The 18,478-nt window shown below is 38.8% G+C and overlaps 2 protein-coding genes across 4 annotated transcripts in view; one reads left to right on the top strand and one right to left on the bottom strand.

The window, feature by feature from the left end:
• nrap (nebulin-related anchoring protein) overlaps window positions 1–8,090 on the top strand; it is a 26,214-nt gene extending 18,124 nt beyond the window's left edge. Inside the window, exons 36-43 of one of the 3 annotated variants that reach the window (XM_063003046.1) lie at window positions 226–537; window positions 1,114–1,218; window positions 3,560–3,658; window positions 3,766–3,870; window positions 3,956–4,063; window positions 4,603–4,914; window positions 6,116–6,268; window positions 7,145–8,090. In XM_063003046.1, the coding sequence (XP_062859116.1) occupies window positions 226–537; window positions 1,114–1,218; window positions 3,560–3,658; window positions 3,766–3,870; window positions 3,956–4,063; window positions 4,603–4,914; window positions 6,116–6,268; window positions 7,145–7,423 (1,473 nt within the window). In that variant the 3' untranslated portion in view covers window positions 7,424–8,090. Of the gene's footprint in view, window positions 1–225; window positions 538–1,113; window positions 1,219–3,032; window positions 3,528–3,559; window positions 3,659–3,765; window positions 3,871–3,955; window positions 4,064–4,602; window positions 4,915–6,115; window positions 6,269–7,144 lie in introns of those variants that run through there. The other 2 variants (XR_010013842.1, XM_063003047.1) reach the window with 2 other exon arrangements.
• Window positions 7,582–18,478, bottom strand: habp2 (hyaluronan binding protein 2). The gene is made up of 13 exons (XM_063003051.1): window positions 18,374–18,478; window positions 18,021–18,057; window positions 17,795–17,899; window positions 15,175–15,282; window positions 14,973–15,089; window positions 13,999–14,115; window positions 13,721–13,898; window positions 12,093–12,187; window positions 11,744–12,014; window positions 10,245–10,387; window positions 8,936–9,070; window positions 8,703–8,848; window positions 7,582–8,193 (listed from the first exon to the last, which is right to left on the bottom strand). The coding sequence occupies exons 1-13, from the start codon at window positions 18,431–18,433 to the stop codon at window positions 8,032–8,034; spliced, it is 1,674 nt and encodes a 557-aa protein (XP_062859121.1). The 5' UTR covers window positions 18,434–18,478; the 3' UTR covers window positions 7,582–8,031.

Genomic DNA, 18,478 nt, shown 5'->3' with positions numbered 1-18,478 from the left:
CTTAAATTACTCTATATGGTATATAACATTTAAAAAAATATGATTTAAATGTATTAAATGCACATTTGAGGATTCTTTTAAATTCCATTTTTTATATTTTGTAAATCATTTAATTAAACTGTATTAAAACATTTAGTGAATTTTCTGGCAACTTATGTTTTGTATTTTTTTATTTATTTGCAATTATAATTACTAACCTGGCTGTCTACATTTATTTTTTCACAGTACAATTACAAGCACAACCATGTGCTGGAGAAGGGCAAGCATATCGGAGCTCGAAGTATTTCCGAAGATTCTCACCTTCTACATTGCTTGCAAACGGCACATCTCCAGAGTGATAAGAACTACCGCAAAGATGCCATGTCCACCAGTGGGCAGTATCACCTGGGAATGGATCTGATCAACCTGGTCCATGCCAGGAAAGCCCAGGCACTGGCCAGTGACCATGATTACAAAACTCACCTCCACACCTACACTGTCCTGCCTGATGATATGAAGGTGCAGTGGGCCAAAAAGGCCTATGAGCTGCAGAGCCAGGTGAGAGGAAAAAAGCTGTCTGAGTAAGATATATGAAAGAGAAACTTTTATTCATTCACTGCCAGTTTTACCACCTCTTTATCCTGGTCAGGGTTGTGGTGGGTCTGATTCATTGGTCGAAAAGTAGAAAACACCCCAGACATGAAACTAGTCCATCACAGGGCAAACACACACATACACTTAGGCCTGACTGCATGTCTTTTGACTTGTGGGAGGAAACCAGAGCACCCGGAGGAAACCCACAGGGAGAACATACCAAATCCACAAAGAAAGGACCCTACAATCAATGAATTAAACCCAGGCCCAAGGAATCTAACCCAGGCTCTATTTGCTTCCCATTGCGCCACCGTGCCATCCCCATAGGTAAACATATATGAGAGCTCTGTACCTTTAATGTTGCATTTAGGGATAAATGTAATGATTTTAATGCCCACCACATTTTAAACATGTAGCTATAATTAATTAACAATAATAAACAATAATAAAATCATTCTAATGTCATGCAGTCTTACAAGCAAATAACAGTGTATTGTTTACACCTGTTTACTGAGTAAATTGTATCTTTATTTTTACCAGAATGTGTACAAGTCTGATATGAACTATATGAAAGGAGTAGCTTGGGACTCTGTTGGAGCTCCTCAGTTTGAGTCTGCAAAGAAAGCTGGAGAGCTCATCAGTGATGTAAGTAAACTGAATATAAGTAAACTTGTGTAAACTGGTGTATTTACCTATTTTAGCTACACCAGTTTTAACCTCACCTTACACTTCATACAGTGTATCACAAAAGTGAGTACACCCCTCACATTTCTGCAAATATTTTATTATATCTTTTACACTATAGAAATAAAACTTGGATATAACTTAGAGTAGTCAGTGTACAACTTGTATAGCAGTGTAGATTTACTGTCTTCTGAAAATAACTCAACACACAGCCATTAATGTATAAATGGCTGGCAACATAAGTGAGTACACCCCACAGTGAACAGGTCCAAATTGTGCCCAAAGTGTCAATATTTTGTGTGACCACCATTATTATCCAGCACTGCCTTAACCCTCCTGGGCATGGAATTCACCAGAGCTGCACAGGTTGCTACTGGAATCCTCTTCCACTCCTCCATGATGACATCATAGAGCTGGTGGATGTTAGACACCTTGAACTCCTCCACCTTCCACTTGAGGATGCGCCACAGGTGCTCAATTGGGTTTAGTCCATCACCTTTACCTTCAGCTTCCTCAGCAAGGCAGTTGTCATCTTGGAGGTTGTGTTTGGGGTCGTTATCCTGTTGGAAAACTGCCATAAGGCCCAGTTTTCGAAGGGAGGGGATCATGCTCTGTTTCAGAATGTCACAGTACATGTTGGAATTCATGTTTCCCTCAATGAACTGCAGCTCCCCAGTGCCAGCAACACTCATGCAGCCCAAGACCATGATGCTACCACCACCATGCTTGACTGTAGGCAAGATACAGTTGTCTTGGTACTTCTCACCAGGGCACCGCCACACATGCTGGACAACATCTGAGCCAAACAAGTTTATCTTGGTCTCGTCAGACCACAGGGCATTCCAGTAATCCATGTTCTTGGACTGCTTGTCTTCAGCAAACTGTTTGCGGGCTTTCTTGTGCGTCAGCTTCCTTCTGGGATGACGACCATGCAGACCGAGTTGATGCAGTGTGCGGCGTATGGTCTGAGCACTGACAGGCTGACCTCCCACGTCTTCAACCTCTGCAGCAATGCTGGCAGCACTCATGTGTCTATTTTTTAAAGCCAACCTCTGGATATGACGCCGAACACGTGGACTCGACTTCTTTGGTCGACCCTGGCGAAGCCTGTTCCGAGTGGAACCTGTCCTGGAAAACCGCTGTATGACCTTGGCCACCATGCTGTAGCTCAGTTTCAGGGTGTTAGCAATCTTCTTATAGCCCAGGCCATCTTTGTGGAGAGCAACAATTCTATTTCTCACATCCTCAGAGAGTTCTTTGCCATGAGGTGCCATGTTGAATATCCAGTGGCCAGTATGAGAGAATTGTACCCAAAACACCAAATTTAACAGCCCTGCTCCCCATTTACACCTGGGACCTTGACACATGACACCAGGGAGGGACAACGACACATTTGGGCACAATTTGGACATGTTCACTGTGGGGTGTACTCACTTATGTTGCCAGCTATTTAGACATTAATGGCTGTGTGTTGAGTTATTTTCAGAAGACAGTAAATCTACACTGCTATACAAGCTGTACACTGACTACTCTAAGTTATATCCAAGTTTCATGTCTATAGTGTTGTCCCATGAAAAGATATAATGAAATATTTGCAGAAATGTGAGGGGTGTACTCACTTTTGTGATACACTGTATATACACTTCATACTATATATATTACAGCCATTCAATCAGACAAACATGGGCAGTACAACAGGACATACTGAAGAGTTTAGTGACTTTCAACATGGCACTCTTTCTGACATTCTGACTTCATGAACTTTCTGCCCCTAGGGCCATTTAGGTATGCCTAATGTGCTGGCACACCAATGCTGAGATCTAAGTTCAAATCTCAGCTGTGCCACCGACCCAGCCAGTTATCCAACAGACACAGTTGGCTGTGTCTGAGTGTGGGAGGTTGGACAAGGGTTTCTTCTTTTTGCCACTGCACACTGTTATTCCTGTGAATGGCTGAGGTGCCAGCTGAGAGGTGAGAGACTCAAGTGCCGATTAGTGACTCTGCGATTGCAATAAAGCTCTGTGTGAGCCCTTTCTGCTGGCCAGTAAATAAGAAGTGTCCTGCTTTAATTGTGCACATTTTGGAGGGGCCGTCTGACAGCCTGCGGCCATCCTGCAGCTCGAGCGGAGTGATGCAATTGGCAGAAAATAAGAAAAAAGAAAAAGAAAAGAAAATAGAAAAATACATGAAAATAAAACATTTTAATTTAGCAATTTTAACAAAAATATGTTAACTATAGCAGTTGGTATTATTATAATATTGCTTAGCTTTATCTATGATAAAAGGCTTTCTGTTATTACAGAAAAAGTATCGTCAGCTTCCAGACAGGCTGAAGTTTACTCAAGTGGCGGATTCACCTGATATCATCCATGCCAAGAACAGTTACATGCAATGTAGTGAGGTAGGACTAAAGTAGTGTCTTATAAACTCATGATGTGTACTATTAAAGTACTTACTTAAATGTTAAAATGTTATTTAAATTTAATGACCTGCTGCTGTGTATTTCAGCGATTGTATAAGTCTGGAGATTCTTCATCCATGCACAAGTACACCCTACCTCCAGATCATCCTGACTTCATCAGAGCAAAGATCAATGCACAACAGATCAGTGATGTATGGCTACATTAAATGTACACTATTAATAAACCACATCTGGCATTACATCTGCTGATTTTCTAATCTGTGTTGTACCCTGCAGAAAGTGTATAAGGCATCAGGAGACCAGGTGAAGACAGCAGGCTATGATTTGAGACTAGATGCCATCCCCTTCCAGACGGCCAAGGCTTCTAGGGAAATTGCCAGTGATGTAAGTTCTTAGAATTGTTTATTCTCTTGTTTAGACAGATTGTGATTAATTAAAAACTAATAAACTGGGCGGTCAGGTGGTGCAGCAGTAAAACGCTCTAGCACAGCAGTGCTGAAATCTCGAGCTTGCGAGTTTGAATCTCAGCTTTGCTACTAGCTGGCGAGGCACCTACAGGCAGACATTATTGGCTAACGTCTGTCGGTTGGGAGGGCCGGAGGGATTCCTCATTGCTGCTGCTATTACAGTGTTGCACAGAGACAGGGATAATGGAGATCAGTGCCTGACTCCCCATACACAATACTGATCCCTGTGTGAACCCACCTCGTGCAGGTGAAAAGAAGTGGTTGGTAACTGCACGTGTTGGAGGGGGGCATGTGTTAGGTACGGCCCTCCTCGGTCAGTGTAGGCATCTGCAGCAATAAAGAAGAGATATAACCAAGGTAATTGGATATGACTAGATTGAGAAAAAAGGGAGGGATGCATAAATGCAGTTTTCCCCAAAACAGATAGACTGAACAGATCTTTTTATTTTGCCTTAGTTCCGGTATAAGGATGCTTTTGTAAAGCAGAAGGGCAAGCAGATAGGTCTCCGCAGCGTGGAGGATGACCCTAAGATAAAGCATTCGCTGGCTATGGGTAAACTACAGAGCAACAACGAGTACAAGAAGCAGTTTCAGGAAACCCGCTCTCAGTTTAAGATCCATGCAGACCAGCCGGAGTTCCTGCAGGCCAGGAAAAGCCAGGCTCAGGCTAGCAACGTCAGCTATCGCCAGCACCTCCATGACTACACGTGCGACTCACAACAGCTTAATTTCAAACATGCTAAACAAGCCTACAAGCTGCAGAGTGATGTAAGTATGTCGTTTTGGAATGTTTCAATGTATTTGTCATGAGATAGTGGAATAGTACTGGCACTATTTTGAATATTAACATATGTTTGAAAAGTGGGCTGTTTTTACAGTGGGCTTTGTAGAAACAGCGGATAAATTGAAATGTTTATATACGATACGGTATAATGTGAACTTGAAGTACAATGGCAGGTACAATGACAATGGTACAAATGAAACGCATGGTAAACAGCAGCACCGCGACTCAGATCAACCACACAGCAGCATAAAATCATAACCGCTGCTTACCTGAGCTTCTCTTCTTCAAATTGAGACAAATGTATACCCGTGTGTTGTTCCATTAGGGATGTAATCCACTTTTTTGTAGATGTTTTCCTTTATGTTTCCAGAATATTGCCAGAATATATAAATCCATATCCAACAGATAATTTATTCTCTCGGCTTTCGCAGTAAAAAGCTGAAACTGGTAATTTGTTAACTAAGCTGTCACTTATATTTCTATAAGAGTTTTTCATTGCCGGCTCACCCAAATTACGCACATTGAAGAAATGCAAAAAAAAAATGCAACTGAAATTCCGCCCAAAATCTGAATTCGGAAGCTCTGATTGGTTTATATTATACAGCTGTTTTTCAATGCCTGAACCACGACTGAATCTCTGAAACACATGAGCACTGATTCATGGAGATGTTTACGCAGGACACCATAATGAAACAGAGTGAGCAAAACAAATTAATCTTTACCAGAGCACAGCTCCCTGATTTGATTCTTATGAATCATTCATTTGAAAAGAGACTTGTTTTTGTTACTCATGCGTGAAAGAAAGCGTGCTGAACACTACTTTTGTGCTTTTGTTTTAAGCGTTCTCAAATGGCAACCTGTGTATCGTAGGCATACTCGATATAACAAATATGGTCATTTTCAGTATCGTGTAAAAAGTAATATCGAATATATCGATATTTGCGATATACTGCCCAGCCCTACATAGAATGTTCCAATATGCAAATGCAGGCTATAAAATTCTGGTCTGACACTTTTTTTAATTCTTGATGAAGGTAAACATGTGGGCAGGCTTTCTGCCCAAACTACAGTCACATAGCCCTTTTATTTAATTCAGTTTCAGTTTTTTGGAATACAAAAGCGTTAGGTAATTTTGATGCGTAGTGTATTTTAAAGTATTTTTTGAATGTGTGTTGTTGGTTGCAGGTAAACTATAAGTCAGACTTGAACTGGATTAAGGGCATGGGTTGGACTCCTCCAGGCTCTCATAAGGCAGAAATGGCCCGAAGAGCAGCGGAGCTGGGCCTGGCAGAGGGTGTCGACACAGATGAGGCCATAGCCAAGTACCAAGAACTGATGGTGAGAGTAATTGTAACAACTAGATTATTATTATTATTAGGGTTTTTTTAACGTCATGTTTTACCCACTTTGGATACATTCATGACAGAAACGGTAGTTACTTGTTACACAAGATTTATCAGTTCAGGTAGTTACTCATTATACAAGATTTATCAGTTCAGGTAGTTACTCATTATACAAGATTTATCAGTTCAGGTAGTTACTCATTATACAAGATTTATCAGTTCAGGTAGTTACTCGTTACACAAGATTTATCGGTTCACAAGTTTAATGTCAACCACAGTCATGGACAATTTTGTATCTATAATTAACCTGACTGCATGTCTTTTGACTGTGGGAGGAAACCGGAGCTCTCGGTGGAAACCCACGCAGACACTGGAAGAACATGCAAACTCCACACAGAAAGATCCCAGACCGCCCAACCTGGGGGTCAAACCCAGGACCTTCTTGCTGTGAAGTGATACTGCTACCCACTGAGCCACCGTGCCACCTAACAACTACAGTAGATCATAAACCTAGAATATAATCAAGTAAATGTAAAATATTAGATAAAACTGCACTGCAGTCTTTAAACCATGATTAATAAATGGTTCTATTCTTAAAATAATATTACAGATTAGCATTTGGGTCAAATGTAAAATGACCCAAAGTTACATATTTTACTATTAAAAACATAAACATGCATAGAAGGTTTACAAAGTGTGATGTATCAGGCTAAGCTGTTTTAGCAGTCCCTTTAGCTTTTAAATAAATGTAAATACATTTTATATAAGCTATCTGCTCAAATGTACCATTAATACAGTTGCAATCAGTTCATTTCCCTTGTAAACCTCATTCCTAGTCTTGCTAACTTTTTCCTCACTATTTTTCATCCAGATGCTTCAGCGCCAGATGCAGGATCAGCAGCACACCTCCACAGAGCAGGTGGAAACCTCAGAGCAGGTCGAAAACTCAGAAGTCAATGCAGATGCCATGGAGATTCTCCAAGTCAAAAGAAAGAAGACCATTCACACTTCTTTCAAACAAGCAAAGACCACAAAGTCTGTAACTATGCAGTCTGTAACATCTAGCTCTTCTACAAAACAAGCCATCACTGATCAGTCCTCTGAGAAACAAGCTATTACAAATCAGTCATCCTTACATAAGCTACAGTAGAACAAATAATCGTAACATATTTTTACACTATGCCATTTGCTATTCAGAACCTGGTGTTCCCTGCTGGTATTTAAACAATGAGTGGATAAATGGAGGTTTTAAAATGAAATGTATGTGACTAGGATTGAAAAATAATGAAGAACATGTAGTGCATATAATAAAAGTGTACAACTTTTATTTATTTATGCATTTGGGGAGATTATAAATTGAAAGTACAAATGAAAGTTTTAAAGAAAGAATGATGTACGTGAAAAAGAGATGTCTTTCTTTTTAATATTAATAAACATAAAGATTTATTTAAGGAAAATGCCATATACTAAAAATATATATTCCATGGTAGCATTATTTTTGAACTTTTACATTATAAATGATATTTGAAAGATGTTTGATATTTCAGAGATATTTATATACTTTATGTCTGGCAGGTCTAGCTTTTTAAGTATGACGACTATAAAAATTCTAAGCTGAGGTAAAGGTATGTGATGGTATATAACTTACAGCCATGTGATCTACAGTTAAAGATTCTGCACAATGTTATCTATTCACTGATTCACTTTGAGGTGCATTGGTCAGTTATTACTTGCATGCAGGAAATCTGTAGATGAACTTTATGTGGATTGCATCTTCTTATTGATCCAGTCAATAAAGTGGGTAACACGGGCATAAATGCCAGGTTTGTTCTTCTTTCCACAGCTGTCTCCAAAGCTCACCACTCCATAAATGTAATGTGTCTCGTTCTGCTTACAGACCAGAGGGCCCCCAGAGTCACCCTATAAAAAGAAGAGATTTCGCAAAATTACTACACATACCAATCATATAGGGTTTTTATCTTTATTTTCTCTTAATTTAGTCCCTGTTAATTCCAGTCTGGGTGGCACGGTGGCTTGGTGGGTAGTACTGTCGCCTTACAGCAAAAGGTCCTGGGTTTGATTCCCAAGTGGTGCGGTCTGGGTCCTTTCTTTGTGGAGTTTGCATGTTCTCCTCATATCTGTGTGGGTTTCCTCCCACAGTCCAAAGACAGACCAATCGGAAATATTGCTATTTGGGAGGTGGTCATAATGTTTTACCTCATCAGTGTATAAGCTGTCGTTGCCCAACATTAAAAAATGTGTTGTAAGAACTACTGGGACCAGTACATGTAACTGCTGTATCACATGACATAGACTTTCATGACAGCCCACAACAGCATATAACATCTGACATAATGACCTAAATATGTGTTAGAGCAAGGGTTTAAGTCAAGTGTTAGTAATAAATAAATCTTGTCATAAATCCCAACCTGGCATGAATCAATCCCTCCTTGCATACGTCCAGCACAGAGCATGCTATCATCCAGCACATTGTCATAAACGTTAGGAGCCTGGCAGCGCTGCTGGTTGATCAGTAGAACCTTTGCATCCAGAAGATGGTTGGATCCTCGTTCATCTGCAGGAATAAAAACATGACAAACAAAGAAATGCTTGACACACATAACAGGGTGAGATAAGTTTAGCCTAAATAGCGTATGGATACCTTTTTCAGTAACTCCATATCCTGATATAGTGCACTCCATCCCATCAGGTAAAGGGCCAGTGGGCAGACATGCAGCCTTAACAAATCTGGTCTCCTGGGCACACACTCCGTCCACAGCCTTTAGTTTGAGCAGAGCTGCCAGGAACCGAAACAAATACAGTGAATGCTTTTGTCATGAATAAATAAAGGTAACACTAAACCTGAGGAAATAGTATCTGAAAACATTTGTTTATTCAAGTTTTTGTAAACGTCATGACAAGGCATTGTTTAACACTCTGGTAGAACTGTATTAAACAACACAGTCTAAACGAACCACATATAACCATTGCAATTTATAATCAAAGCTCCTAAAGTAATTTATTTTATTCATTTTTTTTAATTTTTTTATTTTTTTTTATTTTAGTGAGTTTATGGTTGTGACTGCCGAGAGGTGTATATATACTTTTAAGGATAAACTTTTTGAGTACCCTAACATCAGATATTACAGATAATATAATATATACACAGTTCTTATTAACGATAACAAGTAAACAATCAATCATTTATACATTTACTTGTTTTGTTTTATGACTGCTTTATCCTGGTCAGGGTCGCGGTGAGTCCAATTAAATGAGCGAAAGGAACAGTAGGAAACACCCCAGACAGGTTAGTGCATCACAGGGCAAACACACACACACATTTAGGGCAATTTTTAGTAACTCCAATTGGCACTACTGCATGTCTTTGCTCTGTTAGGAGGAAACAGGAGCACCTGGAGGAAACCCACATGGACATAGAGAGAACTCACTGTAGAGGGAACATGCAAACTCATACAACAGCTGGGGAATCGAACCCAGGTGCTTCTTGCTATAAGGTGACAGTGCTACCAATGTGGTACCGTGCCGTCCCCTAGTAAACATGTAAACATGTACGAATGTACGAACCTAAATAAAAAAGGAACCAAAATAAAAAAGATTTTAAAAATAATAATAATAATAATTATAATAATAACAATAATAATAATGTCCAGGGTGTATTCCTGCCTTGTGTCTAGTGTTTTAAAGTAGTGCTGGACCCATTACTCTGATCAGTATAACATGGTAACTAAAGCCAAATAAATGAGTACATTAATAAATAATTGTTAATAGCTTTATATTTGCACTGGGCTATTTTATTTTTCTGAACAGGTTTCTGCACTTATTGAGAGGCTTGTTAACTTTTGGTCTTTCTAGCGATTCAAATTTTCCTTTTCAGTACAAAACCTGTTTTTGCCATATCTGTGTGAATCTAAGATTAAAGAAATGATTTGGGTAAGTGTGTGTAGGCAAACCGATGTCATTGAACAAGGCCTCATCAGTTTCTTCATATTTCTCATGGACAATGTAATCTTCAACCTCTACAGTCTGATCTGCAGCCTCCACCTTCTCTAGGTTCACTCCACCCAAACCCACCTGCATCTCAAATGTGTCGTCACTGTCACACACACACACACACACACAAGGAACGAGAAAGCAAAGAGTATAATAACTAGTAAACTAGGAATTCATTTACATTCCTGTAAAAAAAGTGTAGACACCTCTGATATTATGTTTTATTTAGAAAATTACAAAACATGAAGCTTTACATGGGGTGTCCAAACTTTCACACAGGATTCTACATAAATTAAGCACTGTGAATTTTGCCCCCTTTTCCTCCCAATTTTAGCATAGCCAATAAATTGCTGGGGACCCCGACAGTGTCCAAGAAGGGACACACACTCCCTCTGTGTGCAGTCTACCAATCCCTTCTTATTTACCCATACTTTGGAAGATTTGCGTGTGAGGTTGGCTCTTCATACAGAGAGTCATGTCCCAATCTCTGCGCTCCTCCACTTTCTGTACAGGCGCTCTGAGCAACCAAGGTCCTTACACAGTGTTGATAACCCAACCCCTTCAGTTCAGTCTTTCCCACCCAGCAGACTGGAAACCAGTTTTGTCTGCTGCAGGCATTAACCAATTGTGCCTGCTAGAGGGCGCCCAGCCTACTGGTAGCAGAGTCGAGATTCAAACCCTGGAGCTCAGAATCTTGGCGCTGGTGTGCTAGCGAATTATCCTGCTGCGCCCATGCACTGTGAATATGATATTAAGTGACTTTAATTAGTTATTTTAGATTTTAGATGTTCTGCAAAAATCACACCTAGAGTACAGCTAAAGACATGCTCAACTATCTAAAATCTTGCTACATGTTAATGAAACAACACTGCAGAAGAAACCACTACACTGCTGCATCCATTGTTCGCAAAAGACCACCGGGAGATTCACACACATGCTAGGACAGTGTTCTATGGATAGATGAGACAAAGAAGGCACTGAACACACCACATCAAAATCTAATCTAAAATCTGAAGTATTGTGGATGAAGTACTATTGTTTAGGATTGATTTGCTATCCAGCTTGAACTCACTGTGGAGTGTCAGGGTAGTGATTTATGACCTAAAACTTTCTAGAATTTTGATGATGCAACAAGGCATTCCATCAAAACACACAGTAAATCAACAACAGAATTATTTAAAAAGAAGACAATTTGTGTTTTGTGTCATGACCTGAAGATGTAAAGTTCCCTCCCAATGTTGTGTAAGTAGCTACAGGAACCACTAATGTTGCAAAAAAGGCTCTTTCAGTGTATTAATAATTAGGTTTACACACCTTAGTTCCAGTGGAATTGCAAAAAAATAATATCTAAAATAAAATGTATTTGTTTGTAATTATGATGTGGGTGAAGATCTAAACATATTTTATGATCACATTGTTTTCAGCTGTTTTGCACATTGCCTGTTGAGGCAACACTTACATGCAGTGAGCAGCAGTAAGGATCCAGCAGGAGCTGAGCAGTATTCCTCCACAATTGTGAGTAAAGGCACCAGTACTGTTTTTGCTGCGTACTTGAAGAGAGACCTGCCAGGGATGAGCCCCAAGCTTGGCCTTCCTACCACCAAAGATTTTACCCATAATCCTGCTCTGCTTTGGCTTCCCGCACTCAGAGAACTCAGCCTTTGAAGCAGGTGTGGTGACCACTGATGTTACTGTTGGAGCTTGAGTGGTTGTTTCTTGAGTTGGGGAAACTGAGGATGTTCCAGATGTTATTAAAATTCACATTTGGAGTTGAAATTATGAAGAAAGATAAAAAGGAAGACATGTACCTGGTTCAGGACAACGTGTGACATTACAGTCATCCCATCGTAGTTCGTTCTTGTATCTAATGAAGCACCAGGGCTGATTCTCCCCATCTGGGTTTCTAAATGAGGAAATGGCTTACACTTAGACACAGTTTTTAAAAAAATTTCTTTATTTCCGCCTTGTTAATTTCAGTGCCATCATTTAGCATTTCATTATTTAATAGAGGAACATAGGTTACCACTTTATCCAATAACCAGGTCCATCACGCCAGCCAACTGTGATTCAGTTTGGCATGGCATTGTCCAGGGAAGAAAAGTTCATTCATTTATTTAATTTTTCCAACTGTGCCATCCTGGTCGAGTTGAATTTGGCACCACCCAGAAACAAAGGGAGCAAGGGAGGGTGGGGCATCAGTTAATCACAGGGCAACATACCATTACTCCTTTACCTACTTACAGCAAGGCAGTTCAGAGTTAAATTAACAACTCTGAATTGCCTTGCCATAAGTTTCTTCAATTGTTTGGGAGAGGTGGGAGAAAACAGGAGTACCTGAAGGAAACCCATGTGACAAACCTCTTTGCCCACTGCTGCACCACGGTGCCAGCCATGCTTCATACCTTTAGTGCAACAGTAAAAAAAAAACTCTACTGACATTGAACTGAGACAGAAAAAATGCCACTGCAAATTAACTAAAAACAAATGGCGTAATTGCAATATACAGAAACTGATACACGCAAATTCATAAATGTAAAATAAATGTAAAAATTAAACCATCACCTTCCACCTTTATTGTGTTTTCAATAATTATACTTTTTTTAATGACCTCTGTTACCAATCCAAGTTTTGGTTAATTCTGTTCTCAACATCATTCATTCTCAGCAACCAAGTGATTAATTTAATTATTACAATATGTATGTTTTTCTTTTTTAGGTTACAAAATAAGCACTTGACGAATGTATCACAATCAATGCAGCAATCAACAATGACCATTCACAGAATAAAGGCTTGAGTCACAGCTGTTTACTGAGTAATTAGTACAGCAGTAAAACAATTAAGATTTTTTTAGGTAGAAATATAATATTTAATCACAAATTTCCTCCGAAAAGTTGATCGTTCCATTTTTGTTTGTAACACCCTAGTGCCCCCTAGTGTCTACAAATGTAATAACATAAACATAGATTTAAATTAGATTAAATTTACTCGCCAACCATTTAGTTCTGTTGACAGCACTGTCTTGTTCTTTGTGGTCCCAGAAACCCCAGTGTTGTGTGGGTAAAATAAAATTACATTGAGTTCAAAATTAACTAAATTAGGTTACAAAATTTAGAGAGAGACATGGATAAAGATAGGTAGAAAAAGTAAGCAGTGAAAGAGGCTCTGTGGTCTCTGAGACCCTAAACAGAACATGAATGTTAAATATGTCTGATCATGTGCTTCAGTGAAAGAAATATAGGACTTAAGGAAATCAAACTCGTAATCAAAACTGTCACTCGTAACTTGTAAATCGTAACAAACGTTTCAAATATAAGCAAGACATGAAGTCTGTCTCTCTGGGGTCATTTTGTATTTATGTTACAATTATCGTCACATCCTTATTGAGCCAAATAAAGTTTACTATAGTTTTAAGAAACAGAAAAGGGTTGTAATAAACCTGCAATAGTTATGTGGTCCAATTCCGTCATCTTCATCAGTAGCAGCATCTTCATCATCAAAATCACCAACATATGGGATGAGGTTGGCGTTCCAGGGCAGACACTCCAGTCCAGACACAGTTTCACTAGTAAAACCTCTGTATGATTCACCATCACCTTCATAACAGTCATCAGGAGCTGAAAGCACCATGAATGTACACTTATTTTATATATAATTGTGTATCATTTAGTAATAATAAAAATAGTAGTGGACTATGTATGATAATAAGGTCATTACCAACTTGGCAGAACTTTCCACTGTAGTTTTCAGGACATACACAGGTGAATTTGGACCTTGTGACACCCTTTACACACGTTCCACCATTTAAACAGGGGCTCGGATTACATGCGTAGGCTGAAGAGAAAAAGAAACACTGAGTAAGCCCAACAACATGTAATAATATTCTGCACGTAAGAATTATTTAAACCTTGCTAAATTGTTCTTGTGGCTTTAGAGCTCTAAACAGTTGCTTACGTTGCTTATTGGCTAAAGCCTGCCCTACTAATTACCGAATAATTCACACGTTTCAAACTCAGGTGAGAGCTTAAAAGACGTATAATTGTCTTAAAATATACTGTAAAATCGTACATAAACTTCATCTCCCACAATGCATGCTGATTTTGTGACCCGCAAAGTGGCCGCATCTCACCACTGGTGTTTCCACATCAGCGTTTAACTGAGGCGGTTTTCCAGCAAGTGATGTTGAGAAATATTTACTAATAATCCCAAAATGTACAAGAAGAGAAAACTGAAGCAGAAGGAAGATAATTTAATGAAGGATGGGAAAGTGAATACAAGTTTGTGCATCAAGAAGAAAAAAACAATAAGTCTTTTGTGTTATGAGGCCGTGTCTGTGGTAAAGAAGTACAATATAAATGTAAATATACATTATATATATAGAAAATACATTTGGCATTTTGAAACCAAATAGAATGTAGCCTCCAAGGAAAACAACAAATTGCCCAAGGCTTAGAAGGCAGACTGCAATCACTGCAGGATATATTACAATCAGCCGTTTGAGGGCCACCATAATGCAGATGTGGCCCTTATTGAAAATGAGTTTGACACCCCTGGAATAATTCATAGATTTTAAATAGTTACTAAATTACAAGGCTAAAAAAAGAAAAAAAACTTTTTTTACAGATTTTAGAATTTTACAGATATTACTTAAATTAAGTAATAGATGTCTGTAAAAGAGAACTTTTACTCACGTCTCTTGCAGTTGGGAGGTAGGTAAGGTGCTTTACACTTGCACTCATAGAAGGGCTCTGTCTCAATCCGGACGCACTCACCACGTCCACATTTAACATTTTTACACACATTTATAACTGAAAAATAAAAAAATGAACAATATCTTGCAACACATTTTTATTTAAATTGATAAGAAATGGTAACAGCAGTCTAAACTCTTACTGTCTTGACACCTTTTGCCCTTGAAAGGCCGAGGGCAGATACAATTAAAATCGTCTTCGTCATTTTCACAAGTTCCGTTATTGTAACAGGGATTTGGGTCGCACGCATCTGAGAAAGGGAGGGACAGTGAAAAAAATTAGTAGATTAAGAAAAAACAACTACAAAGATGTAATTTGATTATGCAATACATGGTATTACACATTACATCAATGTTAAAAAGCTTTATTAAGACAAGTGCCACTTGTACATCTATTGTTACTTATAATGCTCTCCAGACAGAGAACTATATAAACAGATACAAGTTCTGTAAAAAAAATACAAAATGTATAGTCATGATCAGGAATTTATAATTATTTTTGTTCTACTAAGAAGTTGCAAAGATTAAAACAGATAAACACTACAACAAAAGGAGTTTAAGAGTCTAAAAGCAGTTTAAGTGATTAACTTACAAACACATCTGTACATACACTGTGTTAGTGTATTAGTGTGTGTTGTGCTGGTCTGAGTGGATAAAATATAGAAGCACTTTGTAAAACACAGCAATGCTGATGGAGTTTTAAACACCTCACTGTCCCTGCTGGACTGAGAATAGTCCACCAACCAAAAACATCCAGCCAACAGCGCCCAGTGGGCAGCAGCCTGTAACCACTGATGAAGGTCTAGAAGATGACCAACTCAAACAGCAGCAATAGATGAGCGATCGTCTCTGACTTTACATCTACAAGATGGACCAGCTAGGTAGGAGTGTCTAATAGAGTGGACAGTGAGTGGATACGGTAATTAAAAACTCCAGCAGCGCTGCTGTGTCTGATCCACTCATACCAGCACAACACACACTACACACCACCACCATGTCATTGTCACTGCAGTGCTGAGAATGATCCACCACCTAAATAATACCTGCTCTGTGGTGGTCCTGTGGGGGTCCTGACCATTGAAGAACAGGGTGAAAGCAAAAATATGTAGTATGTAGAGAAACAGATGGACTACAGTCAGTAATTGTAGAACTACAAAGTGCTTTTATATGGTAAGTGGAGCTGATAAAATGGACAGTGAGTGAAGAAACAAGGAGGTGGTTTTAATGTTATGGCTGATCAGTGTACATGTTCTATTAGTTAATTACCAGTTAACTGCAATTTAATATATCAGATTTTTTATATGCAATATTGAAAACTGGTTTCCCAAATTGTCACTGTTTATTTAAAGTTGTTTCATGTTTAGGGGAAAAAAATCTCAGACGCCATGGCAGCAAATATTAAACACTAACAAGTATTATCAGCATTGAGAAACATCATACAGGATTAATGCTAAATGCCTCAAATGTACAGCTGCAGACAGAGCCCAGAACTCAGTAAGCACCCCCATGTCAAATTCTCATCAAAAACCATATTTTGTCAATTTTGAGGCATGGCAGAAATTTGGAATTATTTAGTATTAAAGACCAGTGCTTGAAGATGCATTACTTGGTGGAACAAGCACAAAATCTGGACCCATAAACAAAGGAAACAGTGACATGGCCTGATGGGTCATAGGCAAAGGCTCAACTTACAGTATCTACTGTAACAACGAGGGATCCATGGCAGCCACTTAAATTATTGCTTGCTATATAACATTATTGCTAGCAAATATAACAGCCAAAATATCTAAGTCAAATATTACGTGACCAGGTACATTACTGATGATGTTTCCATATTTCAGGATAAAAATTCCTCATTACTTCAATTATTACTAATATGGTCATTAATTATACCATTGGTTCTAAAAAAAAAAAACTTTAGTGCTTGGACTTTAACTTCCATTTAATTTCTACACTCACTGTCCATTTTATCAGCTCCACTTACCATATAGAAGTACTTTGTAGTTCTACAATTACTGACTGTAGTCCATCTATTTCTCTATGTACTTTTTTTTAGCCTGCTTTCACCATGTTCTTCACTAGTCCGGACCCCCACAGGACCACCACAGACCCGGTATTATTGTCACAGCAGTGACAATGACATGGTGCTGGTATGAGTGGATCAGACACAACAGCGCTGCTGGAGTTTTTAAACACCGTGTCCACTCACTGTCTACTCTATTAGACACTCCTACCTAGTTGGTCCACCCTGTAGATGTAAAGTCATCTATTGCTGCTGTTTGAGTTGGTCATCTTCTAGACCTTCATTGTTGGTCACAGGACGCTGCCCACAGGGTGCTGTTGGCTGGATATTTTTGGTTGGTGGACTATTCTCAGTCCAGCAGTGACAGTGAGGTGTTTAAAAAGTCCACGCTGCTGCTGTGTCTTATCCACTCATACCAGCACAACACACACTAACATATCACCACCATGTCAGTGTCACTGCAGTGCTGAGAATGATCCACCACCTAAATAATACCTGCTCTGTAGTGGTCCTGGAAGAGTTCTGACCATTGAAAAACAGCATGAAAGAGGGCTAATGTTATGGCTGATCAGTGTATGTATACCCTATTAAATATGGTTATTTCAGAGAACTAAACAACTCTGGAGAACTAACCAAATTGTAATAAAGACTGCAGCACTCTTTTGTGATAAGATTATGAAGTAAGTTTAGTGATGCAGTGTGCATGCATAATACTGGAGTAAAATATAGTTAAATGTTACCTATATCTTCAAAGAGATCTAATAGCCAGTCATTGCTGGTTTCAGATCCTTCTTCATAGTCATCCTCGTAATCATATATGATCTCTTTAAGTGCTTCTACAAAACCTGATACAATTATAGAAAATGCATATACATGTTGGGTTAACTAGAATAAAATTGCATTTGAGCTCACTAATACAGCGAATACATCATTTAATAGTCCTGAAAGTATAGTACTGAAACCTACCTTCAGCTATCCCACCAAGAATATTATCAAGCAAGCCCTGCAACAGTGACAGTTCTAGTTACACATTCTAACAGATTAAAGTATAAAGGCAATAGTAGTTCAATAAAAGATGACAAGACTGGCTAATGTGTTCACTTTACTATAGTGAAGTGTGTTGAACAATTTAATTATTTTGCAACTTTATGGTCAAAACTGATCAAACTGGTAAACAATTACATTAAAAATGTAAAAATGTAATGCATACATTGAGCAATGACATACAAGTTCCTGATATATAAGTGACATTTATGCAGCATAACAAACAAAAGTGAATAAAAAAAAAAAGAATAAACAGTGCAACATGAGCTACATACCTTTTTCTCAGCTGCATCCGGACTAAGACTCAATAGCAATAGCAGCAATATTGGGAGCATGGTACTGGAACTACTGGTCTCAGAAATACAGGAGAAAACTCACCA

The sequence above is a fragment of the Trichomycterus rosablanca genome, chromosome 10, assembly GCF_030014385.1.
Source record: "Trichomycterus rosablanca isolate fTriRos1 chromosome 10, fTriRos1.hap1, whole genome shotgun sequence".
NCBI lineage: Eukaryota > Metazoa > Chordata > Actinopteri > Siluriformes > Trichomycteridae > Trichomycterus > Trichomycterus rosablanca.
This window is presented reverse-complemented; position numbering and strand designations above follow the sequence as displayed.